The 24744-nt window shown below is 63.5% G+C and overlaps 5 protein-coding genes across 12 annotated transcripts; 4 read left to right on the plus strand and 1 right to left on the minus strand.

Annotated features, from left to right (window-relative positions):
• The first annotated feature begins 1841 nt into the window (after positions 1–1841).
• On the plus strand, positions 1842–4299 carry LOC141929252 (ADP-ribosylation factor-like protein 3). 4 transcript variants are annotated; one of them, XM_074838448.1, is made up of 7 exons: positions 1842–1957; positions 2269–2439; positions 2528–2644; positions 2813–2863; positions 3657–3842; positions 3929–4010; positions 4194–4226. In XM_074838448.1, exons 1-6 carry the CDS (start codon positions 1886–1888, stop codon positions 3974–3976), a joined length of 645 nt encoding a protein of 214 aa, XP_074694549.1. In that variant the 5' UTR covers positions 1842–1885; the 3' UTR covers positions 3977–4010; positions 4194–4226. The 4 variants fall into 4 exon arrangements, with proteins under 4 accessions (XP_074694549.1, XP_074694548.1, XP_074694546.1 ...); XM_074838447.1 differs by having other exon boundaries at positions 3929–4299; XM_074838449.1 differs by having other exon boundaries at positions 1940–1957; positions 2296–2439; positions 3929–4299.
• A 1114-nt stretch (positions 4300–5413) lies between these two features.
• On the plus strand, positions 5414–9037 carry LMAN2 (lectin, mannose binding 2). The gene is made up of 8 exons (XM_074838737.1): positions 5414–5587; positions 5668–5789; positions 5904–6021; positions 6268–6347; positions 7469–7630; positions 7830–7944; positions 8270–8389; positions 8524–9037. Exons 1-8 carry the CDS (start codon positions 5446–5448, stop codon positions 8682–8684), a joined length of 1020 nt encoding a protein of 339 aa, XP_074694838.1. The 5' UTR covers positions 5414–5445; the 3' UTR covers positions 8685–9037.
• A 469-nt stretch (positions 9038–9506) lies between these two features.
• B4GALT7 (beta-1,4-galactosyltransferase 7) lies at positions 9507–12271 on the plus strand. The gene is made up of 6 exons (XM_074838272.1): positions 9507–9599; positions 9708–10067; positions 10764–10989; positions 11263–11346; positions 11525–11629; positions 11804–12271. Exons 1-6 carry the CDS (start codon positions 9553–9555, stop codon positions 11957–11959), a joined length of 978 nt encoding a protein of 325 aa, XP_074694373.1. The 5' UTR covers positions 9507–9552; the 3' UTR covers positions 11960–12271.
• A 4705-nt stretch (positions 12272–16976) lies between these two features.
• On the plus strand, positions 16977–22407 carry N4BP3 (NEDD4 binding protein 3). Of its 5 annotated transcripts, none has more exons than XM_074838840.1 (5): positions 16977–17093; positions 18990–19396; positions 19606–20160; positions 20384–20641; positions 20867–22407. In XM_074838840.1, exons 2-5 carry the CDS (start codon positions 19076–19078, stop codon positions 21437–21439), a joined length of 1707 nt encoding a protein of 568 aa, XP_074694941.1. In that variant the 5' UTR covers positions 16977–17093; positions 18990–19075; the 3' UTR covers positions 21440–22407. The 5 variants fall into 5 exon arrangements, with proteins under 5 accessions (XP_074694941.1, XP_074694938.1, XP_074694937.1 ...); XM_074838837.1 differs by having other exon boundaries at positions 16981–17093; positions 18953–19396; XM_074838836.1 differs by having other exon boundaries at positions 17030–17093; positions 18950–19396.
• Positions 22408–22960: 553 nt separating this feature from the next.
• On the minus strand, positions 22961–24432 carry NHP2 (NHP2 ribonucleoprotein). Its single transcript, XM_074838328.1, has 4 exons — positions 24247–24432; positions 24104–24173; positions 23922–24027; positions 22961–23217 (listed from the first exon to the last, which is right to left on the minus strand). Exons 1-4 carry the CDS (start codon positions 24395–24397, stop codon positions 23092–23094), a joined length of 453 nt encoding a protein of 150 aa, XP_074694429.1. The 5' UTR covers positions 24398–24432; the 3' UTR covers positions 22961–23091.
• Positions 24433–24744: the final 312 nt, after the last annotated feature.

Here is a 24744-nt window from a genome sequence, read left to right on the forward strand (position 1 = left end):
ATCCCCATCCCTGTCTCCATCTTCACATCTGTGACCCATCTGCATCCCTGCTCCCATCCCAATCCCCATCCCCATCCCCATCCCCGTCCCCATCCCCATCCCTATCTCCATCTGCATCCCCATCCCCATCTCTGTCCCCATCCCCGTCCCCATCCCCGTCCCCATCCCCCTCAGTCCCCACCACCAGCACGGCCTGTGCTGCCCGGGGGTCACCACCCCATCACCACCACTCTCAGCAGCCCAGGCAGCCCGGGGGTCTCCTTCCGGGCATCACATCATCCGAGGGAAGGGGGGTGCAGGGGCAGGGGGGCATCAACATGCCCAGCACACCCTGCCACCAGCCTGGTGCTGCTTGCGGTGGCCCCAGGGCCATGGTGCTGCTGCTGCCGTTAGCAGCTGGCGTTCAGGGAGAGCTGCCTGCGCCGCGGACACCGGCAGAGCCTGGCAGAGAGGAGCGGTGGACGTGCAGCTCCGAGTCACCAAACTGATGCCTAAGCAGTTTTGCCCATCTCCTAAGGTCGGGGTTCCATGTTGATCAGCAACCACAAACCAGTTGAGGATATTTTAGGATATTTGTTAGGAAATATAAGTAACTAACAGTTACAGGATAAACCGCAGAGCACCATGGCAACCCACTCATGGAAATGCTAATAACTGGGACGTAAGGTGGGTGATTAACCTATCAAAAGCAGAACCCTAACATTAAGTTGGGTGCAGATCTATGCAGAGAAAAATGAAGTGTTCCCACTGTGAACGTGCACAAAAGCAGCGTGGCATTAGCAACCACAGCCCTGGCAGGGTCTCCGGGCAGGGGGTAGTGGAGGGTGGCCCCTGCTGCTGCCTCTCTGCCCCCCGCCACAGCACGGAGCAGCAGTGGGATGGGGGGCAATTGTGCTTCTCCCCTTCCCTTTGTCAGAGTGTAGCTGTGTTGTTTGGCTTGGCTTTGCAACAGGAGTTATAAATAAAAATGTCTCACCAAGAGTGCGTGACTCACGGTCCTCACCACAAGGATAACCTCTCTGCTAGGAAACCTGATCCGAGGACCGAACTGCAGCATGCAAGAATCAAAGACATCTCTTAATTAATATATTTAATCCAAATGTCAAACTCAGGAGCCTCTTGCCTCACCTGGGCTGGGCTGGCTGCTGGGGAAGGTGCCTGTGCCCCTCCAGACCCCTGTCCTGTGCCATCCCTGACCTCCAGCTGCTGACAGCCCAGCCCTCGACCCGCTCCAGGGCCCAGTGGTTTCCCTCTGACAGCGGCGGGTTGCTGCGGAAAGTGGCTGACGTGGCCTCGAGCAGCTCCAGCCTCAGGCGTTACCTCCTGCCACCCTCCGAGGGGGCAGCTCATGGGTGTTGGTGTTGCCTCACCCTGCTTGGGCAGGGCGGGACGTGGGGATGTGCTGAGGCATCACCCCCTCGCCTGGGAGGCTGTGTCAGCCCTGTGCACCAGGACATGGCCATGCCTGTGGCCTGTGTTTGCTGCCTGAGCAAAAGGCAGCATCCCCCTTCGGAGGCTGGGCCTGCAGTGCCTCTCCCGGGATCACCCGCTGGCTGCGGGGCTCCATCCCACCACCACGCTCTGCCCGCAGTGATGCCCATGGTGCCTGGGTACTGCATCCTCCCACTGTGCTGCCACCCCGAGCCGGAGCCTGGGCCCGTGGGGAGAGGGACACCCTGTGCCCCAGTGTCCCAGCCTGATGGGACCTGGTTTATCCCGGGGGTAGGTGACATCGGGGTGACAGCTGGCTGGGGGATTTGCCGAGGGCATTATTTAATGCTGTGGGTAAAAGGAGAAACAGCAGCTAATTCTGGAGCCCGTAATCCTCTTCCTCCCCTGAGGATGGGGTGTGTGCTAGTCACGCAGCCGCTGGCGAGCCCCAGGGATGAGCTCCCGGCAGCTCCCGAGGCGTGCCACGGGCCAGAGCAACTCCCAGACCATGGGTGATGTGCAGAAGGTAAGTGGGGTCCGGTGACATCCCGCTGCACCTGGCACCAGCTCCCAGTTGTGGTGCTGGGTGGGCTGGCAGAGCAGGACCAGGGCTTTACCCTGAGCATGTCCCCCCAGCACGCCCAGGAGCTGGCGGGGCTCCCAGGGCAGGGACAGCACACCTGGGGGGGATTGGGGCTGGGAGGATCTGCTGTGGGGCTACCCTGAGCCTGAACACCTTGGAAGCCTGGAGCTCACTCAAGCCATAGACACAGGGTCCCCATGGCCAACAGAGCACCCACCCAGCTACGCCCTCTGAAATGAGGGTGCTCTGCACAGGGCTCCCCCAGCACCCCACACTCCCAGGGGCTGCTCTCCGTCATCCAGAGGCTGAAGGGTCCCCCGGAGAAAGAGCTCTGCATCGTCCTGCTGGGGCTGGACAATGCAGGGAAGACCACGCTGCTGAAACGCCTGGCGTCTGAGGAGGTCAGCACCATCACCCCCACCCAGGTAGGTGCTGCTGGGGGCCACAGGCAGCAGGAGGGTGGCAGGTCCTACCCTCCCCTTGGGTGATGCTGGGGTTCATGTCCCCACACAGGGGTTCAACATAAAGAGCATCCACTCGCACGGCTTCAAGCTAAACGTCTGGGATATCGGGGGGCAGCGCTCCATCCGCCCGTACTGGAGGAAGTATCTGGGCAGCACAGACCTGCTGGTGAGTGGGGTGGCCGCCTGCAGCCCCCCCTAGCCCCGTGCGAGGAGACCTGTGTCCTCTGTGCGGGGCCCTGTACCCCAGCAGAGGCATGCGGCCTGCTGCAGAAGGCAGAGGGCTGTGCAGCTGAAGAGGAGGAGCCGCTGACTGTCCCTTTTGTCCCCATGGCAGATTTATGTCATTGACAGTGCAGACCAGAAGCGTTTCGAGGAGACAGGGCAGGTATGAGGGGTCTGGTGGGGAGTGGCTGTGGAGTCCTGGGGCTCACACCCATCTGGCACTAGCTCTTTGAGACTGGAGTAGGGAGCAAGACTTCCCTCCACCATGCAGCAGCACTGCTGTGGGGTCCAAGCTGCCCCCAGAGCTATGTGAGAAGGGCTCGTGATCAGAGTCGTGGCACACAGAGTCACCCCATTCTATGGCAGATCCATGCCCAGCAGCTCCCCCCGAGCTGGGTGTGGTGCCCCAGGGGTACCCAACATGGGCTTGACTCTGCCCCTTGTGAGAGTGATCCGTCGATCGCCAGCCCTCCTCCCACCTCCCCAGCGCCAGGTTAGCGATACACCCCAGCAAAGGCTTATGAGTAGGAAATTCAGAGTTACAAACCCTGGGAATGAAGCTGGAGAAGAGAAGGTGAGACTCCAAGTGCCAGTCTCAGCTATACCAGCACCAGACGGCAGCATGGGTGTGCCAGACAGCATGAAGTTGACAGCAGCCTCCTGTAGCTGCCCTTTGCCCAAGGCTCTTGGTGCCAGGAGTGCTTCAGCCCTCAGGTAGTACTGCACGTGGCTCCCAAGCTCTCCCTCCCCAGCATCTCAGGCAGATGGAGCTTCAGGTGTGCATGTCTCTCCCTCAGGATGTCATGACCTCACAGCTTCTTTAGCTGCAATAAGAGCAGCAGAGAGAGAGGAGTGAGGCACTTTGGGGGACTGAGGTGTCCCAGCCTACCCTGGGCAGCTCCGTGGAGGAGGGCAGCAGCGGGCAGCAGCCCTGGGAGATGGCTGTCTCTTGGCAGGAGCTGGCAGAGCTCACCGAGGAGGAGTCTCTCATGGGGGTCCCGCTGTTGGTGTTTGCCAACAAGCAGGACTTACTGACTGCAGCACCTGCAGCTGAAATCGCAGAAGGGCTGAGCCTCCACACCTACCGGGACCGAGAATGGCAGATCCAGGCCTGCTCAGCCTTGTCTGGGGAAGGAGTGCAGGTAGAGATGGGGGCCTGCAGGCTCTGCAGAGGTGGGAGAGGACCCAAGGACCTGCCATGCTCTTGGGGCTGTGCTCTTCCCTCCAGGATGGGATGAACTGGATTTCCAGCCAGATCATGAACAGGAAGAAGTAAAAACTGTGAAGTGCCAGATGGGACTGAGCTGCAGGTCTCTAAGCCATAGCCAACCCCCCTAGTCCCTAGACTCCTCACAGAGGCTTGGCAGGGCCCTGAGCCTCAGACTGCCATGCTCAGATGGGCTTCCCACCCAGTTTTTCACTAATCAGTCACTTCCCCTCTTCCTGCCTCCTGGGCTTCCATGGGCTCCTTGCACCCCCTGACCCTCCTGCAGCCCCCGTGCTGTTGGAGGGAAGCATGTGTCAAGGGCTTGCACACCTTCAGAACAAGAACCTGCTCAGGACTCATCCATCCACACTGCTGGTACACCCCGCACAGGCTGCTGCAACGCACACACTGCTCAGGGCATGCTGGGCACCCCACCATGGCACCTGCTATGCTCTCAGACATGGCATGTAGAGCCAGCTGAACGGTGGGGATTGCCCTCTGCTCCTGTAGGATGTGACTGGTGCTGCCCCAGCCACAGCAGCTGGCTCAGGAAAGCCTCAGATTGGTATCTTTTGCTGGCCAGAGAAGCCCCGACGTGTGCGCAGGACCTGGGACAAGCACTAAGACACAGAGAGGACCTGGCTGGGCAGTCACCAATGGAGAGGTTTCATTCCTTGGTCACAGCCTTGGCTGCAGCCACGCTGTGCATGCCACGGAGAGGGGCTGCTCTGCAAGAGCCCCTAGGAAGCGCATTGTCCTAAACGCACCCAAGCTGGGGCTTCTGTCGCTGCACTGAAGATGCCTGACCCGAGGGCTGGAAGATGCAGCTCCCCGGCCACTACAGCTGCCGTTGGCTGAGTGCCTGTGCGTCTGGGGATGGGTGGGAGACAAGCCGCAGCGGCGCTCGGGGAGCCTCCTGCTGCGCCAGGCCCTGGGCTGCAGCCCTGCCCGCAGACAGGCCGCTCTGCAGTCCCCAATAAAGCTGCCTGTGCCCTCCATGCTGCCTCGGCCAGTCCTTCCCGCGGTGCTGCTCTGCGGCCCGGCGAGGCCTGCGGGACCCGGGGGCTGGGGCCGTTCCCGGGCTGGCCGGGGCCGAGCCCCGTCCCTAACACCTAGCGCCATCTTGTGAGGCGTTGCCATGGCGATAGGCTGCCGGGGACCGTCGCGTCAGCGCCGCCGGAGCGGGTCACGTGACCAGTGGGCGGCACGAGCCGCGCACGTTCCCGCGCGCACGTGACTGGCACGAGGAGGGAGGAAGGACTACAGCTCCCGGCATGCTGCGCGCCGCCGCCCCCGCGCAGTGCACGCCGGGAGGTGCTATGCCGCTCCTCCCCCCCTCCCCGCTGCCCGCCCAGAGCACGGCGGGAGATGCGCCCCGCCCTGGCCCTGCCCCCTCCCCTGCCATAGGCGGGCAGGAGCGACGCTCACCCGCGGAGGCGGGAACGTGGTGATGTAGGGGCTTCTGATTGGCGGAGTGAACTGCCGTTCCCGGGCGGGGCTGCGGGCGGGAGCGACGCGCCGGAAGGCGGAAGCGGAGGATGGCGGCGGGTGCGGGCGGGCTGCTGGCGGCGGCGGCGCTGCTGTTGGCGGCGGCCGGGCCGCGCCCAGCGCCCGCCGAGCTCACGGACGGCAACAGCGAGCACCTGAAGCGGGAGCACTCACTGATGAAGCCGTATCAGGGTGAGCGCGGGGTTGGGCGGGCGGGACGGACGCCCCGCGGCGGCCCGGGCTGAGCCGCGCTTTCTCTCTGCCCGTTGCAGGCGCGGGCTCCGCCACCGCGATGCCGCTGTGGGACTTCCAGGGCAGCACCATAGTCACCAGCCAGTACGTCCGCCTGACGCCCGACGAGCGCAGCCAGGAGGGCTCCATCTGGAACCGTGTGGTGAGAGCCCGGGGGGAGTCCGGCGGTGGGTGCGGGGGCCCGGCGGGGCCTAGGGCGGCCCCAGCACTTCTCCCGTCTCTTGACCTGATGCCCTTGGGTGGTCTCTTTGCACAGCCCTGCTTCCTCAAGGACTGGGAGCTCCACATCCACTTCAAGATCCACGGAGCTGGCAAGAAGAACCTACACGGAGATGGCCTGGCGCTGTGGTACACGCAGGAGCATCTGGTACCAGGTACGGTGCACAGCTGGGGCTGCCTGCCTGGGGAGCTGCCCCTGTCCTGGAAGGTTTCTTGCCAGGGAGGGCGTTTGAGGGTTTCGCTAGATGGGGATAGTGTGTCCTGCACCTTCTGCCCTGGGAACAGGTGCCCTCAGTCATCTGCCTGACAATAAACAGCTCTTACAGCTCTTTTCAGTAGAAGTCTCAGAGCACATACTCTGTCTGAGAGCCTTCTGTTTCCAATATTCTGCCCTATTCCAGGTCCTGTCTTTGGCAGCAAGGACAACTTTCACGGACTGGCTGTTTTCCTTGATACATATCCCAACGATGAGGCCACAGAGGTGAGTAGTTCAGGGAGCTCACTCAGTGCTGAGGAGGCTGTTCCCTGACAGCTTCGTGCTCTGAGTGCTTCACTCCTGGACCAAGGAAAAGTCTCTCCTCATGTGAGAGTGAGCTGCTCTTCCTGTTATGGGAACTGGTAAAGGGAAGAGTTTGTACGTGCATTAGCAGAGATAAGAAGGGCCTTGCTCCATCTTCTGTCGTTGACTACACAGATGTTTCCCGGGTCTTTTCCCTTCTGCTTGAGAGGGCGGCACAGGGCTGATGTAAACTATGCACCAGCTATTAAGTAAAGTTAGAGGAATCAGCCTAAGAGTATATTCATCCCAGATGTCTTTTCTTGAACGTCTCTGTGCTTTGTTTGCTTGTTCCACGTTGTTTCTGGCCTTATTCTCTCTTCGCACCCTGGGTGTCTCTAAAAGAGAAACTCATGGGCTGGCTTTTTGCTCCAGAATTCTCTGTGGCCAAAATACAGATCAGTCCCATGGGGACTGGTGGTCCTTCTGTCCTGCTCTGTGTTTGTGGATCTCCTTATGGCACAATCAGAAAATGTGCTAGTGAGATCTATTGCATCAAAAGTGTGATACTTAAGTCATAAAGCACCTGGAAATGACCCATCTCCCTGTTTTGATGCTCACTGGGAGGTGAATTCTTGGCTTCAGTTGGCCTCTCCTGCTGTATGTATCTACTGACTACAAAGCCCTGAGTGTGGTTGTGCTGCTTATGTGAGATTTCTGCTCGTTCTGGGCCTTGGGCTGTGTTCTTTCACTTCTTGCCTGGTCTGGTGCTTACTCTGCAAATTTGGGGTGGTCTTGTTGCCCTGGCTACGTGGTACAGTGTGGGCTCAGGACAGGTCTGGATACAGAAGGTCAGAAATGGCTACTCTGCTTTAGCCCAAACAAGCTCTCACTCAGTTTAGAAGCAGCTTTAGGTGGAAAATGAACCTTGATTTCATTGTTCTGCCCTCCGTAGCTGACTGTGCAGCAGAACTGTGGCTCTGTTGCTGTGCCTGGCTGAAATCCTGCTCTCGCTGAGGTTTCTGACCAGGCAGGGGAAGGTGGCTCTTGGTCTGCAACTCAAAAGCACCTGCAGACTGAAAGCAGCCACACTCTCCTCCCTGCAGCGCGTGTTCCCCTATATCTCTGCCATGGTGAACAATGGCTCCCTGACATACGACCACAGTAAGGACGGGCGCTGGACGGAGCTGGCGGGGTGCACTGCTGACCTTCGGAACCAGAACCATGACACTTTCCTGGCAATTCGGTACTCCCGAGGTCGCCTGACGGTGAGATGTGGCGGACACCTTCTGCGGGGTGTCTCATGCACGTGACGTGGGGCAGTGCTGAGGGGGGGTGTGTTGCTGTGTCAGTGGGTGACCTGCAGGCTTCACTGCCTGCCTCTCCTGCACCTCTGGCTCCAAAAGAGCTGCAGGCGGGCAGGATAGCAGCATGTGTTCCTGGTGTGACGCTCCCCTGGTCTTGCAGGTGATGACCGATGTGGAAGACAAGAACGAATGGAAGAACTGCATTGACATTGCAGGGGTGCAGTTGCCCACCGGCTACTTCTTTGGTGCTTCTGCTGGCACTGGAGACTTGTCTGGTGAGAGGGGGCTTTGCTTGCAGGAATACCTGCTGTTTGGAGCCTGGAATGTAATGCTATGGATGCATTGGATAGCTTTGATAGCTTCTTTTCCCTGAATTGTTAAAATCTTGAAACGCTGTTGGGTAGGGACCTGTGGCCTGAGAAAGGAGGTGCCTTAAGAGCTAAAGAACATCTCAAATTGGAGTTTGATACCTGGGGTGTGAGGGTGGCTTGAGAGGGAAGGAGACCTGGACCTGGCAGAGCACAGTTCCAGGGGTGCTCTGAGTGCACGGACATCTCTCAGAGCTTCTGACAGCATTTGGTGCTGATGGTTATTTCCTAGACAATCACGACATTATCTCTATGAAGCTATTCCAGCTCATGGTGGAGCACCCTTTAGAAGATGAGACTGTTGACTGGACCAAGATTGAGCCTAGGGTCAGCCTCCTTAAATCACCCAAAGGTGAGTCTCTAAGCTTTGGAAACCTTCAGTGGGGGATTGGGATGCCGGGGCTGGACTCTTAAAGACATCAGAGCTGCGAGACCCTGCTGGAGCTGGGATGGGGTTGGTCTCTGTAGCTGTTCTTACCCTTCCAGACAACGTGGATGACCCAACGGGGAATTTCCGAAGCGGGCCTCTGACGGGCTGGAAGGTGTTTCTGCTGCTGCTCTGCGCGCTGCTGGGCATCATCATCTGCGCTGTGGTGGGAGCTGTGGTCTTCCAGAAACGCCAGGAGCGGAACAAACGTTTCTACTAGGCGAAGACCTGGGCCCTGGCCTGTGCCCAAAACCCATCTTTTCTATGGGGAGCTGTAAAAACTGTGGTTTCTAAAAGCTGTTTCTGAGAAATACCAGAAGTATTTTCTTATCTGTCTGTTTGGCTGTAACCCCTGCCTGGCCCTTGCTGTCCGGCAGGTTGGACCGACGGGGGTGATGCCCACTGGGCCCCCCAGGCCGGCGGTGGGGGAGCCTGGAGGTCGCTCCCCTGTTTTTTTCCAGTGCTCCCCCTGCCAGACAGGACCTGCCGTGCTGCCTGTGGTGGAGGGGGGGGGAGCGGTGGCGGGTGTGAATGTGAGGGGGCTGTGAGTGGGGCATTAAAGGACTGACACCACCTGCGGCTCTGGCTCTGTCCGGGGTGGGAAAAGGGGGGGGGGGGATTCTGCTTGGAGGGGGGCGGGTAGGAAGCCCCGGGAGGGGGCTGGGGCTGCAGTAGGGGGCAGCTTGGGGGCGGGGGGCGGTGGTGGTGTGTGTTGTATCCTTGGGGGCTGGGGCTGGGCTGGGGAGGGGATCCCAGCGTGGTGGTGGGTTGTCCCTAGAGCATCCCAGGGGAATTTGGAGCGGGGGGCGCGGCGTGTTTCCCGGAGGCTCCGGGAAGGGGGTGCCGAGGAAGAGGGGGTGTCCCGGAGGTTCCCGGTGCGGTTCCCGGAGGAGGGGAGGCCCCGGCAGGCGCGGGGGGGGGTGGGTGCGTGTGTCCCCGCAGGCCCGGGCCCGCCCCCGGCCCGCCCCGCCGGGCGGAAGGGAGCGGGGCGGAACGGCGGGGCCGGGCCGCGTTTCCGGGGGGGGGGGGGGGGGTGGGAAGCGGCGGGGAGCAGCCAGCGTGTCCCGCGGCGGGGCCGGGCGAGCGCCATGGGCCCGGCCCGCCGCAGGGCCGCGCTCCGCCTGCGCGGCGGCGGGTGAGCGGGGCGGGGCGGGGCGGGGGGGCGGCTCGGGGGTCCCGGCGGGTGTGCGGTGGGGGGGGGGTCCCAGCCGGCCGCTGACCACCCCTCCGCGCTGTGCCCCAGGTCCCCGCCGCTCCTGGGCCTGCTGCCCGGTAGATTCTCCGTCTTCCCGCTCTTCTTCCTGGCGCTGCTCCTGGGCTTCGCCTCGCTGCTCTGGCTCCAGCTCAGCTGCTCGGGCGAGGGGCCGCTCCCCGGCGGCGGGCAGAGCCGGGGGGTCCCCCCCCGCCAGCCCTGCCCGCCCCAGTCCCCCCTCTTGCCGGCGGAGGACGAGCCGTCGTGGGGTCCCCACCGCCTGGCGCTGCTCGTCCCTTTCCGGGAGCGCTTCGAGGAGCTGCTGGCCTTCGTGCCCTACATGCACCGCTTCCTGAGCAAGAAGAGGATCCGCCATCACATCTTCATCCTCAACCAGGTGGATCATTTCAGGTAGCGTCTCCCCTCGCCGCAGCGAAGCCCAGCAGGAAAAGGGAGTGAGGGGGCTCTTCTCCGAAACTTTGTCCCTGCTGAGAGGGTCTCCCGCTCGCCTCTGGTGGTGTGGAGAAGCGGAGGGCCTGGACAACGGGGAGTCAGGGCTGGAGTGTGATCCTCTACCCAAATTTACTCACTCTAAAGCTTGTAAAGGACAAAGCAGAATTTTGCTTCTCTCTTCCTAAGCAAGAAGAGAATTATCTACCTCCAGATATTTCAGCTTTCTCCCCAGTGTTACAGGTCTATAGCAGCAAATGTCTGGGGACGCTGAAATTCAAAGAAATACCATGGGGTGTTTGGAAATGCCATCGCTTATCCCCTGCCCACTGTGCAGTGCCTGCCTGCAGCCCCGGTGGGTGCTGTGCAGCTCCCCAGCTGGCCTCAGGCAGGACAGGGCTTGCTGTAGCCCCTTGGGGTCCGCAGTGGCCAAACCCCTGCGTGTCACTGTCGGGCTCAGCGTGTGCTGCCTGCGTAGGGAGAAGCAGGGGTGCAGTTTTGGGATGGGCAGCTGTGGCACTCCATGCTCCATGTTGTGTTTGTGTGTGTCCCCGTTTGGGGATCAGTCGAACGTTTAGCACTGAGGAGCACGGGAGGGGCACATGAAGGGATGGTGGCTGCTGTGTGTGGCACTGAGAGTCCCCGGTCCCGTGGCAGGTTTAACAGGGCATCCCTGATCAACGTGGGCTTCCTGGAGAGCGGCAATGACACCGACTACATCGCAATGCATGACGTCGATCTCCTGCCCCTCAACGAGCAGCTGGACTATGGCTTTCCGGAGGCAGGACCCTTCCACGTGGCATCCCCAGAGCTGCACCCGCTCTACCACTATAAGACCTACGTGGGCGGCATCCTGCTGCTCACCAAGCAGCACTATGAGATGGTGAGCACGTGGGTGGGATGTCCTGGCCAGTTTGGGGCAGGGGCTACGACATTGTCATGGTGAACAGTCATATATTTTGTGCTCCACGCTTGGGAGGTGGGGAAAGGAGTCAAAATGATCTGGGGACAGAGCCTGAGGTGCTAGCTGGTGGCGGGCAGGAGAGGGGAGGCTGTGCTGGTGCTCAGGGCTTGCGATGCTGGTGTCTGCTCGTCTGCGGTGTGTGGAGTTGTGCTGGACCGGACCTTGGCCAGTGTGGTGCCCCTCTCGTTCCAGTGCAATGGCATGTCCAACCGCTTCTGGGGCTGGGGACGGGAGGACGACGAGTTTTATCGACGTATTAAAGGAGCCGGTCTCCAGGTAAGGGGTGCTCCATCCTTCTAGGTTGAAATTGCCCTTCTCCTTGTCTCCCCACCTCGTCCCCAGCTGTAGCTGCCCAGGCTGGGACCTGGGGAAGGCAGCCCTTCTGTGCTCCCCCCTCCAGTAGCAGATGCAGCAAGTTTTTCATCAGCTTTACAGAAGTTTGCTCTCTTTCCAGGTTCGCCGTCCCTCTGGAATCACGACTGGATACGAGACTTTCCAGCACCTGCATGACCCAGCCTGGAGGAAGAGAGACCAGAAGCGCATCGCTGCGCAGAAGCAGGTGGGACCTCAGTGTGGTCAAGGGGAACCACAGGAGATTCGGGTTGCGATCACTGCGTGCTCTGAGCCCTGCTTGCTTGTGTCCTCCCCTGACAGCTTTGTTGTCCCTCCAGCACTGGGTGCTTCCCCCTCTGCTGGAAAGCAGCACGGGCTGAATGGTCTTTCTCTTCCTCAGGAACAGTTTAAGGTGGATCGGGAGGGAGGTCTGAACAACGTGAGGTACCGAATCGAGTCACGGACAGCTCTGAGTGTGGCAGGAGCCCCTTGCACCGTCCTTAATATCTTGCTGGACTGTGACGCAAGCGAGACCCCTTGGTGCACATTTGGCTGAGCCTCTCTCCCGTGTGCCAGTCGTGTGTGCCGCTGTGCTTGTGCCGAGACGCCGGGGCTGCCGCCAAGCTGCTTGGAGCAGGTGGGATTTTTGCAGTAGACGAGCATGGCAGTGCTGGCGAGACGCAGAGGAACAGAAAAGGCCGAGAACCGGGCTTCGCTGCGACCAACAGAAGAGGCTCAGAGCAGGACTCGGTGGTGTCGCTGCGGGTGCTGGTGCTGCCTCCAGGGCAGGTGCAGGAGGAAATTTTCCTGCACTGGACATGGCTGAGCTGCCACCCAGCTCAGAAGACAATAAAGAACTGTCAGGGCACCTGTGAGTTGTGAATGCCCTGGGCTGGGCCGCACCACTCCTTTTTCCTGCTCCCTTCACCTTACTGGCTTCAGCACACCCGTTTCTGGCTTGGCCCTGGCAATGCTCTGTCTGGGCATGCGATCTGCTCTGGTTCAGAGGCCAAGCCGGTCTGAAATGGGCTCCGGGTGAGATGGTGCCTGTGTTTCAGCTGCCAGGTACCCCCAGGGCTGTGCCGTGGTCGCTTCATTGCAGGAAGCGGTTGTGGTTGAGCCGTGCCCTGCGCCCCAGCATCCGCAGCTCTGCTGGATGTCAGCAGTTGAGGTAGCCCAGGACTTCTCTCTGTGGAGTAAGGAGGAGGCTGCTGGCTGAGCTGTTCCTTTCTTTGCCTGTCTTCTGTACCACGTGCTGCCTCAGCCTTTTTGGGGGGATTGGAAAATTTGATGTCCCCCCAGAAGTGCTGAGGGGAACTGGGATCTGCTCTGGCCTTGTGGGAGGTGTCCTGGGAAGGACTGGCTGCCAGGCTCACCGCAGTGCTGGTGGAGCTGGGGCGATGGCGTGGGTGAAGTGCAGGAATTAGGATGGTTGCCCCTAGCCCCCTGGAGTCGAGAGGAACAAGAGCTTTTCTGGGCAAGGCAGGGGCTGGGAAGCTCCCTTCAGAGGTGGGAGCAGGGAGGTTGGGTTGCTGAGGGAGAGGCAAGGCTGTGGGGTGCCCAGAATGCAGATCTCACCCACTCACGCTAGCTGCCCGGCCCTGCCTCACTGCCAGGCTGGTTTCTCCTATGGCATGGCAGGACAAGGGCCTGGGCTGCCCCTTCCAGCAGGGTAGGGGGATATTTACTTGGTGAGGGTATCACAGCGCTGGTCCCCTACTGCTGGAGGGGCCTGTGAGGACTCTGCTGTGGGCTCAAGCCCTCCACTGTGGATGTGGCTTGTCTGGGTCAGCGAACAGCTCAGGGAAGGTGCCTGGGCAAAGGGCTGTGTCAGCCTTGGGGTGCTGGTGAACAGGAGGTGACCAGGGAGATGCACCCTGCAAACCCTGGGTCCCCAAGACCCCAACCCCTGCGGTGGCATGGGGACCTGCTGCTGTCAGATCAAGAGCAGCCCACGGGAGGTGGCAGAAGCACGGATGCTGTGTGCTGGGAGAGTTCCCTGGGACAGGAGACACGAGGAGGAGGAGGTGAATGTCCTCCTCTGGCTGCTGGGAACGTGCCTGGGTGCTCTGCAGTGCTGGACCCAGGAGGTGGGAAAGCTGGGAAGGTCCCAATGGGTGAGGCAGGGCACTGGGGGCTGCCAGTTGTTTGGGCTTGGTAGAAATCTGCCACACCAGCTCCTTTTGCTGCGAAGTGGGATGTATAGATCTGGGCAGTAGGGCCGCATGCCCTGCTCGGGACCCAGCTCTTGAGCCCCAGGTGGGAGCAGCGGCCATGGAGCCTGGCTGGTCCGTGCCTGCTCGTGCTGGGAGCAAACAGGCACTGTGACTTCTGGGATGCTGCCGCTCACCCTGATCTGCTGGGGGGTGGCAGAGATGCCCAACGACTCTCAAGGGAGACCCCTGCCAGCGCTGAGCTCCTCTCCAGCACGAGTGAGGGTGCTTGGGCTGGCTCACAGATGGTGCCATGTGGGGGACTGCACTGCGCTGGCTCTGGGGTCTTGGCACGCGTTTTGGGCGCTGCTGCCTCCTCAAGCTGGGCAGACCCAGCTGAGCAGCCGGTATCCCTCCGTTCAGCCCTGTCACCAGCGCTGGCACCAGGCCCTCTGCGTTTCCTGGCCCCCTTCTGCCCTCATCCCCTGCCTGGTGCTTCCCGGAGTGGTCTCTTTGCTGGGTGTCCAGACAGAAGCTGTCGCCATCCCTGGAAGATGAGCGACCCCAGGGATGTGACACCTCCAGGGAGGAGCGTTGGGTTGAGAAAGGCAAAAGTATCAGAGCCAAGCGTGGGGGTCGTGTACCATGTAGGGGCAGCAGGATGAGGCGTCTGGAGAGATCTGGTGCCGTCTGCTCTCCGTGCTGCTCTGGAGCTGGGTCAGGAGTCTGGAGCCCTGTGGACTGGGGTGTGCTGGGGGCTGCCTCCTGAGGAAGGAGTCGTGGTGGTGCAGGGCAGTGAGGATCAGGCCATGCTGCTTTGCATCATCCAAGGTGCAAGCAGGCCCAGCGTGTCCTCCTCCCCAGCTTGGGGCTGTCCTCGCCCCAGGGCGATGTGGGGATGCGCTGCACAAGAGCTCCCAATGGTCTCTCCAGCCCAGCCGCCCCAGAGCAGCACTGGTATCTGGCACAAAGGTTGCAGGTGGACTTGGGCACACAGTGCACTGCTCCAGAGGTGTTCCCAGAACTTGTCATGTCCCTCGCTGTGGTCGGCTGAAAAAAGATGTCGGCCCAGCAGCCCCACTCCTGTCTCTCCATCACAAAGGTTTTATCAGCCACCTACCTGTATTCCAGCCACTTACCGGTGCCTGAACCGCAGCCAGGGCTGGTGGAGGCAGATCAAAGTATTTCTCTGTGCTGTTCAAAATAGATGACACAGTTTCGGGCAGGTTTCATGAAGACGTAGATGTGCAGAAACAGAGAGCATATGTGCACCTCGCACTTCGCTCAGCGCTAAAGGCTCCTCTCCCGCTGCCTGGCAGCTATTTCTCAGCTCTGCTCGCAGCCCCCTCATCCTCTGGTTGCTTTTGTGGAAGAGGCACCGTGCTGGAGACCCGGCTTCCTTTTATAGCCCTGAATGTGACTCGGAGGTCGCTCAGCTCTGTTCCCTCCCCCACGCACTTCGTTATTAGCAATGGCCCAGCGGGAGGGAATGAGATTTTTCCCCATCGCCTTTCTGCAGATGGATAACACCCTGCCTGCTGTCCCGGGAGCCCTGCGGAGCTGAGCCGGAGGCCTCCTGGTGTTCCCATGCTCTCAGCAACCCTGAGGAGGGGGTCAGGATGCTTGGGGGCATAGAGAGCCTGTGGAGTCACAGCCTTGCCCCTCTGCGATCCCCCTTTCTGGGGCCCAGATTGCTGTCAGTGAGGCCTCGCGGGGGCTGCCATGGGCACAGCAATCTGCTGGCTTTTATTGCAGGGTTGTATTAAACCGAGTGGTTCCTGGAGCGGTTTGCTGGTGGCCTCATGAAATTGCTGTAGTATTGTGATGTGGGGGGGCCAGGGGGATGAGGTGAGCGGAGAGAGGAGGCTGAGGAAAAGCTGACGGAAGGCAGGAGCATCTCTGCCCAGGGAATGGGGTATCCCTGGCCACTGGAGTGTCCCAGGCAGGGCTGAGCCCCAGGGCCCTGTGGGAGCCGCCATCCCAGGGAGACAGGCTCGGGGGAGCACAGCCCGTGGTGGAGACGTGGCGACAGGAAACAGGGCAGACGGGAAGGAGGGGTGCGGCCGCGACCAGCACCCGTTGAAGTCAGCCCAGCATCACTGCAACCTGCCCGGACCGAGGCCCTGGTGGGATGCTGTTACTGCCTGCTGCTCCAGGCATCTGCCTGTCCCCATGGGCTGGCTGCTGGGGGTGCCCTATTCGTGGCTGAGCTCCAGGCGGAGGGCTGCGGCATCGCGGACGCGTTCCTGGTGCCAGCAAGTTGGGAAACAGCACCGTTGCGAAGGGCCCCCCTATTCAGAGGCCGCGTGCTGCCACTCTGGTGTGCAGCTGGGTGGTGAAAAGGAGCTGCGGGGAACAGGGAGGCCGGGGACGGAGGGAGCGGTTGTGTGCCTTGGCACCACACAGAGGATAATGTGAGCATGTGAGCCTGGCGAGCTGGGACCAGGGACAGTGTGTGTGTGTGGGTGAGCACTGGCAGCACAGCTTGAGGACTCTGGTGTGCGGCGGGGGGAGCTGGCAGCGAGCGGGGCCCTGGTGTGCGAGCACGCTGGATGCACGTGTCCCCGAACCCAGGCTGGGGACAGAGCGGGTGCGATCCCTCCCCGCGGAGAGACGGGCACCATGCACGGGCTGCCATGGGGACGGAGCAGGGCCACTGCAGTGTCCCGCTCCCTGTGGAGGTCGGGACACCCGGTGACCGGGTCTGCCCCATGCCGGGATCCCCGCTCCCTGCGCCTGGCACGCTGCAGGGGTGGTGAGTGACAAAACCGGCTCCCGGCCAGGACGTGGCAGGGCTGATTCAGAGGGATGAAGCGTGTCGTGTCTCACTGGCGCCAGGCCAGGCGCTGGGGCAGGTGGAAGCCCCACAGGGGTACTCCGTGCCCCCCGCCGCGGCGTGCCATGGCCTGTGGAGTGACCGCTGCAGCACAGGCACCTCCTGCGCACTCGTGGGTGCTGTGGTGGGGGGACACGGGGCTGTCCTGCAAGAAGAGGGTGCTAAGTATATCCCACGGAGCTGACACCCCTGTCCCCTCCACAGGGGCTTGGTGCAGCCGACGAGGCTGAGGAAAATGCTCTCCTGCCCCAGCGAACCAGTCTGAGCCCGGGGTGCTCCTACAGGCCCCCCACCACGGTGAGGGCCACCGGGGGCCGGCTGGCGACTTGAGCCGCTGCTGCCGGTGCCGAGACTGTAGCTGAGGGAGTGGTTTTTTTTTGGGGGGAGTGGGGTGAAGGTGGGGGGTAGTGGTGTCTCCCCGCGCTGGGGGTTTACTCTAGGGGTGCTCGGCGCTGCAGGCAGCCAGCCCGCCCCGGGCCCCGCCCCGCCGGTGGGTACGGCCGGGCCGCCCCCCTTCCTCCTCCTCCTCCTCCTCCTCCTCCTCCCGCCCCTCCGTGCCGCCGCCGCCCGCCTCCGCGCCGCGATTTGCCGGTGCCGGCTCCGCCCGCTGCCCGCGCGGCCGCGGCCGAGGGGCGCGTTCAAACACGGCGAGGGAAGGAGCGGGGAGAGGAGCCGAGCGGGATCGCAGCGTCGCCGGCATGGTGAGTGCGGGCCCGGGGCGCTTCCCGGGGGGCCCCGGTGCGCCCCCCCACCTCCCGCCGCCCTCGGTGAGCTCCGATGCGCCTCCAGGGGAACCCCGGTGCGGCCCTTCCCGGTGCTCTCCGCCGTGCGGTGCTTTGTCCCGGGCTGCAGCGCGCTCGGCCCGGCCCGGCCCCCGGGACCGACCTCCCCCTCCGCCTTCTCCGTGCCGGAAATTCCGGCCGGGCTCGGTGGGGGCTGCGGGGAGGCGCAGGGGGGGGGCTGCGGGGAGGCGGGCGCGGGGTCCCCCGCGCCCGCCTCCCCGCAGCCCCCCCCCTGCGCCTCCCCGCAGCGCCCCCCGGTTCACGCCCGAAGGGGATGGGAAAGGGTTTGGGGTTTGTGGCCGATTCCTGCCCGGGCAGGACTCGACGGGGACAGGGCTGGGATCGGGACCAGATCTCGTCCGCCATCCCGGGAAGGAGCCAGGCTGGCCGGACCGGTGTTTTGGCGCCTGGGGGGTGACACCCTTCCCGCCGCAGGCAGGACACCTTCGGGCTCTCCCGGCGCTTCCCAAACCTCCCCCAACCTGACCTACTTCCTCGGCCGACTGTGCCGGGAGGAGCCGCTGCGGGGCTCGGCCGAGCTGCTCCCGGTGGATGCCCCGGTGCCGGCGGCTGGATGCTGCCAGCTTCCCCCTATGGGGACATCCATGTCCCCCACCCCCGTGCACACCCGGTGACACCGCAGGCAGCCCGCACCCTTCCAGAGGCTCTGTCCCTGCAGCCCTTCTCGGGGTGCCGATGCCCGAAGCAGGTGCTGGGCTCACACAGGGAGGTGACAGCGCAGGCCGGGAGCTGTCAGACAGGTTTGTGCGTGGCAGCAATTAAAAGCGGGGTGTTTGTTTACCCGGCGTGTGGTGCTGAGAACCAGGGCAGCTTCCTGGGTGTAACCCGGCCCGTGAGCCCTCGGCGAGGCTGGGAGCCACGGTGGGGGCTCTGCCTGGCTCCCACCACGCTAGCCTTGTCCCCTTCGCCAGGGCTGCCCGTGAAGGGCTGTGAGGGCCATAGTCCCCCTCCCTGGCGCTGGGGAGTTGGAGCAGAGGCCGAAGGCATCCTCGTCCTTCCTCCCCCGGCCACCTGCGCAGGAAGCTGCATTGTCCCGTCCGCATCCTGCCCCTTCCCGCCGCCCTCCCGCCATGTCCGGCCACGGGGTCTCCCCCCCCCCCCACACACAGCAGCTGGGCTGTGGCCGCCTCGTCCCTGCCTGGCGTTGGGGTGGGAGCACCCCTGGATGGAGCAGGGCTGCGGGAGAGCTTGGGAGCTCACCCTGCATTGGGACGGGAGCCCATGCCGTGCGGGAAGACTCCCCGTGGGGCAGGAGAGATGCCCGTGCCTTGCGCACCCTGGGGAGGCTGAGCCAATGACCCCTGGGACTGGGCATCCCCAGGGACATCCAGGTGGGTGTCCAGACCCTGAGGTCCTGGTGGGATGGCTGGGTGCCGCCGGGCCGGGGCTGGTGCCAGGCCTGGGCAGGTGCTGCCGGCTCCCGAACTCGCCCGCCTGGCTGGGCGGCAGGTGCCTGTTTTGGTGGCAGCCCCGGCCGCGGGCGGGAGGTGGGGCTGGGTGTGGGAGGGAGGCGCTCCGCCATGGGGGGGGCGGCAGGGGGGAGCCCTGGCCCCGCCGCAGCTTGCCCGGTGCATGCTGTGTGGCGGTGCCCTGCTCGCTCGACTCCGGGTCCCCCAGGGAGCTGCCTGGGACTCGGTGGGTCCTTTCCAGCACCAGGAGCCCATATCGGTCCTTGGGGCCAGCTGGGAAAGGGGGTGCCAAGGGGGCTTTGAAGTCCCAGCTGCTCGGCGTTGCTGACTTTGTCTCTCCTTCAGCAGTGCTGGTACCGGGCTTTTCTCTAATTCTCCATGGCAGCAGCACAGGGTCCTGTGACCTGTGAGCCCGACACCCGTGTCCTTGGCACCTACCTCTCCTCAGAGCCCGTTGGCGTCGTCGGCAGCATGGGCAGCGTGGGCAGCCTGGTGGAGAAGCAGGATCTGTCCCCCCTGGAGCTGCGGGCCCAGCTGGGGGGCTCGCGGGGGCTTCGGCAGCCCGATGGCTTGCTGCGGAAGGGGCCGAGCCAGCGGGAGCTCTTTGGCTACCTGCACGGGGCCAAGAAGGAGACGCGGTCGGAGCGGAAGCACCAGACGTCGGGCGCCTGCTACAAGCGGGACTATGAGAGCGACCGCGAGAACCGGTCCCCTGAGCGCTGCTCCCGTGAGCATCACCGTGGGGCCGACTTCTCCAAGAGCTCCCTGCCTGAAAGGGGCCGCTTCGACAAGGTGAGGCTGTGGGAACCATGCTGGGCTCCGAAATATGTCCCACTGTGCGAGAGGATGGGGGGGCTGGAGCAGAAAGGTCTGCGCCCTGGATGGGATCTGGGGATTTGAGGATGTCCAGGGATATGGGGCAGGGAGCAGGCAGGTTTTACCTGGCTCCAGGTGCCTGTGGAGGCTGTTGGGCTTGTCCTGACCTCGTTCTTGTTTTTCAGTGCCGTATCAGGCCCTCGGCCTTCAAGGCAGTAGCCGGAAAGGGGCTGGTCTCCATGCAGAGCCTGTCCTCATCCAAGGGGCAGAAGCTGTCCAAGAGCAACGGGAGCCTGCACACACTGCTGTCGCAGAGCAGCACGGCGCCCTCGCAGCACGGCCCGCTCCGCACCCACCTGCTCCACGCCATCAGCCTGGATGAGGCCTCTGACTCCAGCCACAACTCCATCCAGAGCTTCCCTTCCTACGGCTCCCGCCTCAAGCCTGCCCAGAGCCAGTTCAGCGCCTCCATGGGCCACATCAACCACATCGGGGGCTCCTTGGACAGGGTTTCCCGGAGCCCCAGGGACCCCCTGGCCCCTGAGAAGGTGCCCCTGTCCTGCAAAAGCATGGCCACGCTGAGCCGGCTGCAGAGCCCTGGTGAGCCCCCACCACCCTACGAGTTCACCTACTCGCTGGAGGATGCGGTGAAGCAGCTGGAGGACCGGCTGCAGGAGACGGGAGGAGAGCTGCGACAGCTCAAGAGGAGCCTTAGTGAGACTGAAGACCCCTTCACGCAGGTGAGCTGTGGGGCTGGGGGTGCCCTGGGCAGGGGTGCGGGGCAGCGGTGCCTGGGTGGAAGGAGCAGTGGAGGAGCTGGTGTCCTGCTTTAGTGGGCGATGGGCTGGGAATGTCCAAGTGCAAGAGGACCCAACATCACGGGAACTTCTGGGGTCCCTCTCTGGGGCTGCCCTGCACAGGGGCAGGTTACGGACCCTCACTGGTGTCTGCCTGTGCTGGCAGGCGTTTGAGGACAAGCAACGGCTGTGGCTGGATGAGCTGGAGGATCTGAAGCAGATGTACATGGCCCGGCTGCAGCAGGTGACGCAGCAGGCGCAGCGTGGGCAGCGGGCGCTGCAGCTGCAGCTCTACAAGGCGCAGCAGGAGAAGAAGCGGCTGCAGGAGGAGCTGAGCATGCAGCAGTGCCAGTGCGAGGAGCCCAAGCTCAGGCAGCCCCAGGGCGAGCGTGTCAGCCCCAAGCTGGAGGAGACCAAGTGGGAGGTGAGTCCCCTTCCTTCCCTCCTTGCTGCCACCCTCCTGGCCATGGAGCCAGGACAGGAGCAGCGGTTCCCTGCGCTGGTGTCAATTGTGGCCACGGGACAGGGGGGATGAGCCAGGTTTGATGCTCGTGGTTTCCCAGGGGTACTGTGATGACAACCTGGGCTGCTGCCACCCCTGGGGTCCTGCTTCTCCAACCCTTCCTCATGGCTTTCCCATGTCCTGCAGGTGTGCCAGAAGGCCGCAGAGATCTCCCTGCTGAAGCAGCAGCTCCGGGACACCCAGGAGGAGATGGCTCAGAAGCTGGGTGAGATCTTCACCCTGAAGACACAGCTGCGGGAGGCCAAGGCGGAGGTCCAGGCCAGGGACTCCCAGCTGGCACAACTGGCAGACTCCTTCCAGAGCCCCGCAGAGCCCGGCGCCTCGCTGCCGCTGGGCGATGACCCCATGCCGGCGTGCCAGGACTTCCCTGGCTGCGAAACTGATGACTCCAAGTGCCGGGGCCTTCACAGTGACACGGCAGAGCCCCTGGAGCGGCAGGTGGAGTGGCTGTGGGCAGAGCTGCTGCGGGAGCGGCGCCAGGGCCAGCTGCAGGCTGTGAACTTTGAGCTGGAGAGAAAAACCTGGCAGGAGGAGAAGGAGAAGGTGCTGCGGTACCAGCGGGAGCTCCAGGCCAGCTACATGGAGATGTACCACCGGAGCCAGGCGCTGGAGCGGGAGCTGCGGCAGCTGCGGTCGGAGCCCAGGGACGTCGGGGCTGACTCGCCGTGGATCGAGCGGGTGGAGTCCTCGAAGATCTGAGCAGTGGGAGCCGGCGGGACTGTGAAGGGGGAAAGTCTCTTGCTGCTGCAACGGGCTGATCTCAGGGTCTGCGCAAGGACTGGCCGCTCGGTGCTGCCCTGGGGAGAAGGACTGGTTGCGACAAGGGAGCTTTTCCTTCTTGCAGTGCTTCAGGCCCTTCTGGGGGGTGTCACTGGAGAGGGCGGGTCATCTGTGCCAGGGTGGGGGTCTTGCATGTGCCCCGTGCTCTGACTCCAGAGGCATTTGCCCTGTGATTCCTTCTGCCGTGGGGGCAGAAGGCAAGCGCCCTGTGAGACATTCCCTGTCCCTCCTGCTCTGCTGCCCCTGTTCCCTACAACCCGGTAACTTAATCTCTTGCTAAGGAGAGACTGAAGTCCTGTCCCCAACCCTGCTGCCTTGCTGTGGGGATTCCAGCTGCTGCTTGCAGTGGCTGCCCTGTCAGCAGGGTCCTGGACGTGGTGCTGTGGCGGTACCCTGTGCCTGCAGTGGTCTGTGTTGGTGCCACTGGGAAGGCAGAGGAGGAAAGCTCGACAAGTGCTGGTACTGCTGGGAGGGGGGGCAGCTGCCCCAGCACCCCTGTTAGGGCTTTCCATGTCACCAGTATTGGGGCTGCTCTGCAATGGAGGGTGGTTAATGCAGCTTCCCAGCAGGCAGCCCTTGAGCTGAGAGGGGCGAGTGCCTTGGTCAAGGAGGGATGGGAACCTGGTGCCCTGTGGCACGGGGAGGCCTTTGGGGAGGGGCAGGGGGCTGGGGTGCTCCTCAAGCTGGGGAGGAGGCTGTGGTATCCCCACATCACCCCTCCCGGGGTGGGTGAGGGGTAGCTGAGGAGCTGGGCCACTGCTGGGGGAGACCAGGTCGAGAGGTGCTGGAAGGAGCCCTGCTCCATGCCTGTAACAGCGGAGCCACGTGAAGGCCAGGCCCGGCTCAGCTCTCCTCGGCCTTTCCTGCAATAAACCCAGATCTCAGTCTTCTGGCCTCTGCCTTTGCTTTCCTGCAGCGCGGCGGGGCCGTACCTGGGGCGCTCAGCCACGCGAGGGGGGTGCGGGCTGGCCTCGGCCCTGCTGTGCCCGGGGAGGGGGCAGTGGGGCCGCCTCCCTCTGGGGTCCCCCCGCCCAGGCTGCCGGGGAGCCGCCGCGTCGGGGAGGGGGGGAGGGAGGCGGCCCGCGGCACAACCAGTTGGGGCATTGCAGCGGGCTGAGTCACGGCAGGGCCGGGGCCTGCGCGACCGGCTGGGCCCCGCGGGGGCGGGCGCTGCCGCCGGGAGAGGCCTCGCCCCCCTCCCTGGGAATGGTTTAACCCAGCCGAGACCCCACGAGGAAAACGTCCCCCTCCCCTCCCCCGAGTGGTCCCTGCCGGCCACCCCCTCCCCACCCGCAATGGGGTCAGAGCGCGGACGCCCCCCGGCGGCGCGGCGGACCTCCAGCCGTGCCAGCCCCCCGCACCGGGCCCGGGCTGCCCCCCGCCGGGCCCAGCGCCCCCCCGCACACCCGCTCCCCAGTACGGAGTGCCGGGACCGCGTCCTACAAACCCCACAGACACCTTTATTCACCCCCACAGCTCTCATCACCCCCCGGTCAGTGCTCTCGGCAGTGTTTGTGTGTGTCCCCTCCCCTCAAACGGGGGCCCCACGGGGCACAGCCCATCCCGGCTCTTCACAGCGGCAGGGGCAGGGCCTCCACCTCCTCCAAGCACTCATCGTAGGTCTCCTGGTACTCCTCGTGGGGCTTGATCATGATGACACAGGTCGGGCGCTTTGAGCCGGCGGCAGCTCCCAGGTCCTGCGGGAATAGAGCGAGGCTGTGGGGGAGGCTGTGGGGGAGGCTGGGGGGCATGGGGTCCCCTCCCAGGGGAGGTCTGACACCCAGACAACACGCTTCGCGCCCCAGTCTAACGCAGGGAAGACGTCTCTGCCAGTTCCTCAAGTCCTCTGGACTTGTGCTGGGTTTAACAACCCTTTTCCCAGCTCGTCTCCTACACCCTGGAAGCGAAGCGCTGGGCGAGCACCTGCCTCACGCGCTGCACCCCTTCCCCAGGGCGGGGAGCAGGGTCTGCAGAGCTGCCTGTACCGGGGGTGAAGTCCCAAAGACACTGACCCCCCCCAGCTTCCAGGCTACAAAGCAGAGGATGTCCCACCAACACTACACCTTGGCCAGCATCTCATTTCTGCAAGCAGCCTGATCCCAGCTCATAACTAAGTGGGGAAAATGGACCCTGGCTCTGTCCCAGAGAGTTCCCACTCCAGCTGCTGCAGGGACTTGACCAGGGCAAACAGTTCTGTGGTCCCACCGTGAAACACTCCTGCATCTGAGCTGCGACTGTTTGTCCCTCTCGTGCCCTGGCCGCAACCACTGGGTGCTTTACTCAGGCACCAGATTTGTGCCTCCCCGGGAAGGCTCCTGCCACAGCCCGGGCTGGGTGCTGCCCACCGGGTGCCCTTTTGCCAGGGCTGGTTCCTCCCGGCTGTACAGCCCCAGCCTCTTACCGATTTGGAAGGGACATATGCGTAGGGGATGCTCCTGTCCTCGCACATGATGGGGATGTGGCAGTACACGTCGATAGGCAGCGTGTCGCCGGCCAGCACCGTGATCCTGCAGGGGAAAGCCCGTGTCAGCGGCCAGGCCGGGCCATGCCGTTCCGGGGCAGCGGGGCCAGGGCAGCGCTTACCCCTTCTCGCCCTTGTTGATGAACTTCTGGACCTCCTTCACACCGCGACGGATCTGTTTGTGCTTGGCCGCTGCAAGAGAAGCACACCGTGAGGGGGCTGCGCCGCCACGGCCCGAGCCCGCTCGGCCCGGCCCCGCTCAGACCTTTCCTGATGCACTTGTAGAGCTTGCGCGTCAGCTTGCGGGAGGCGAGCGGCTGGGCGATGGGGTTCAGGTAGTCGAGCTGCTCCCGGTACGACCGCTCGGGAGTTCCCTCCGCCTCCGCCGCCGCCTCCGGCTGCTTCTCCCGCGCCATGGCCCGGCCGCACCACCGCTTCCGCTTCCGGGGCACGCGCGGCGCAGCACGAGTGATTGACTGCCTCCAGGTCCGTGCCAGCCAATCGGCAACCTCCTCTGGCGTTGCCCGCCCACCGCGCTGGCCAATGGCGCCTTCCCGCCTCCTGCCGCCCGCCCTCCCCCGCAGCCCGAGGCCTTCCCCCCCCGCGGCTCCCTCCCCACTGCCCCCCCCCCCTCGCCGCGGGGTCAAACACGCGTGGACAAGTTTTCAACACGGGCCTTTACTGGGGTGCGGTTGGCGTTGGCCTCCCCACGGGGTGCAGGCCGGAGCTCCGCGGGGCTGTGGGGCCCTCACAGCCTGAGACA

Source organism: Strix aluco, chromosome 13, assembly GCF_031877795.1.
Source record: "Strix aluco isolate bStrAlu1 chromosome 13, bStrAlu1.hap1, whole genome shotgun sequence".
Lineage (NCBI taxonomy): Eukaryota > Metazoa > Chordata > Aves > Strigiformes > Strigidae > Strix > Strix aluco.

What these genes read in the sequence shown, in the direction of transcription:
- NHP2 (XM_074838328.1), bottom strand. Translation starts at nt 24,397, where the DNA reads ATGGCGCGGGAGAAGCAGCCGGAGGCGGCGGCGGAGGCGGAGGGAACT. An exon ending in CTACAAGTGCATCAGGAAAG is followed by an intron (nt 24,174 to 24,246) that starts GTCTGAGCGGGG and finishes CTTCTCTTGCAG; the next exon opens with CGGCCAAGCACAAACAGATC. An exon ending in ATCAACAAGGGCGAGAAGGG is followed by an intron (nt 24,028 to 24,103) that starts GTAAGCGCTGCC and finishes TTTCCCCTGCAG; the next exon opens with GATCACGGTGCTGGCCGGCG.
- LOC141929252 (XM_074838445.1), top strand. Translation starts at nt 1,886, where the DNA reads ATGAGCTCCCGGCAGCTCCCGAGGCGTGCCACGGGCCAGAGCAACTCC. An exon ending in TGGGCAGCACAGACCTGCTG is followed by an intron (nt 2,645 to 2,812) that starts GTGAGTGGGGTG and finishes TCCCCATGGCAG; the next exon opens with ATTTATGTCATTGACAGTGC. An exon ending in GTTTCGAGGAGACAGGGCAG is followed by an intron (nt 2,864 to 3,656) that starts GTATGAGGGGTC and finishes GTCTCTTGGCAG; the next exon opens with GAGCTGGCAGAGCTCACCGA.
- B4GALT7 (XM_074838272.1), top strand. Translation starts at nt 9,553, where the DNA reads ATGGGCCCGGCCCGCCGCAGGGCCGCGCTCCGCCTGCGCGGCGGCGG. An exon ending in CTCCGCCTGCGCGGCGGCGG is followed by an intron (nt 9,600 to 9,707) that starts GTGAGCGGGGCG and finishes GCTGTGCCCCAG; the next exon opens with GTCCCCGCCGCTCCTGGGCC. An exon ending in TTAAAGGAGCCGGTCTCCAG is followed by an intron (nt 11,347 to 11,524) that starts GTAAGGGGTGCT and finishes CTCTCTTTCCAG; the next exon opens with GTTCGCCGTCCCTCTGGAAT.
- LMAN2 (XM_074838737.1), top strand. Translation starts at nt 5,446, where the DNA reads ATGGCGGCGGGTGCGGGCGGGCTGCTGGCGGCGGCGGCGCTGCTGTTG. An exon ending in CCAACGATGAGGCCACAGAG is followed by an intron (nt 6,348 to 7,468) that starts GTGAGTAGTTCA and finishes TCCTCCCTGCAG; the next exon opens with CGCGTGTTCCCCTATATCTC. An exon ending in ACTCCCGAGGTCGCCTGACG is followed by an intron (nt 7,631 to 7,829) that starts GTGAGATGTGGC and finishes CTGGTCTTGCAG; the next exon opens with GTGATGACCGATGTGGAAGA.
- N4BP3 (XM_074838837.1), top strand. Translation starts at nt 18,983, where the DNA reads ATGGCAGCAGCACAGGGTCCTGTGACCTGTGAGCCCGACACCCGTGTC. An exon ending in AAAGGGGCCGCTTCGACAAG is followed by an intron (nt 19,397 to 19,605) that starts GTGAGGCTGTGG and finishes CTTGTTTTTCAG; the next exon opens with TGCCGTATCAGGCCCTCGGC. An exon ending in CTGAAGACCCCTTCACGCAG is followed by an intron (nt 20,161 to 20,383) that starts GTGAGCTGTGGG and finishes CTGTGCTGGCAG; the next exon opens with GCGTTTGAGGACAAGCAACG.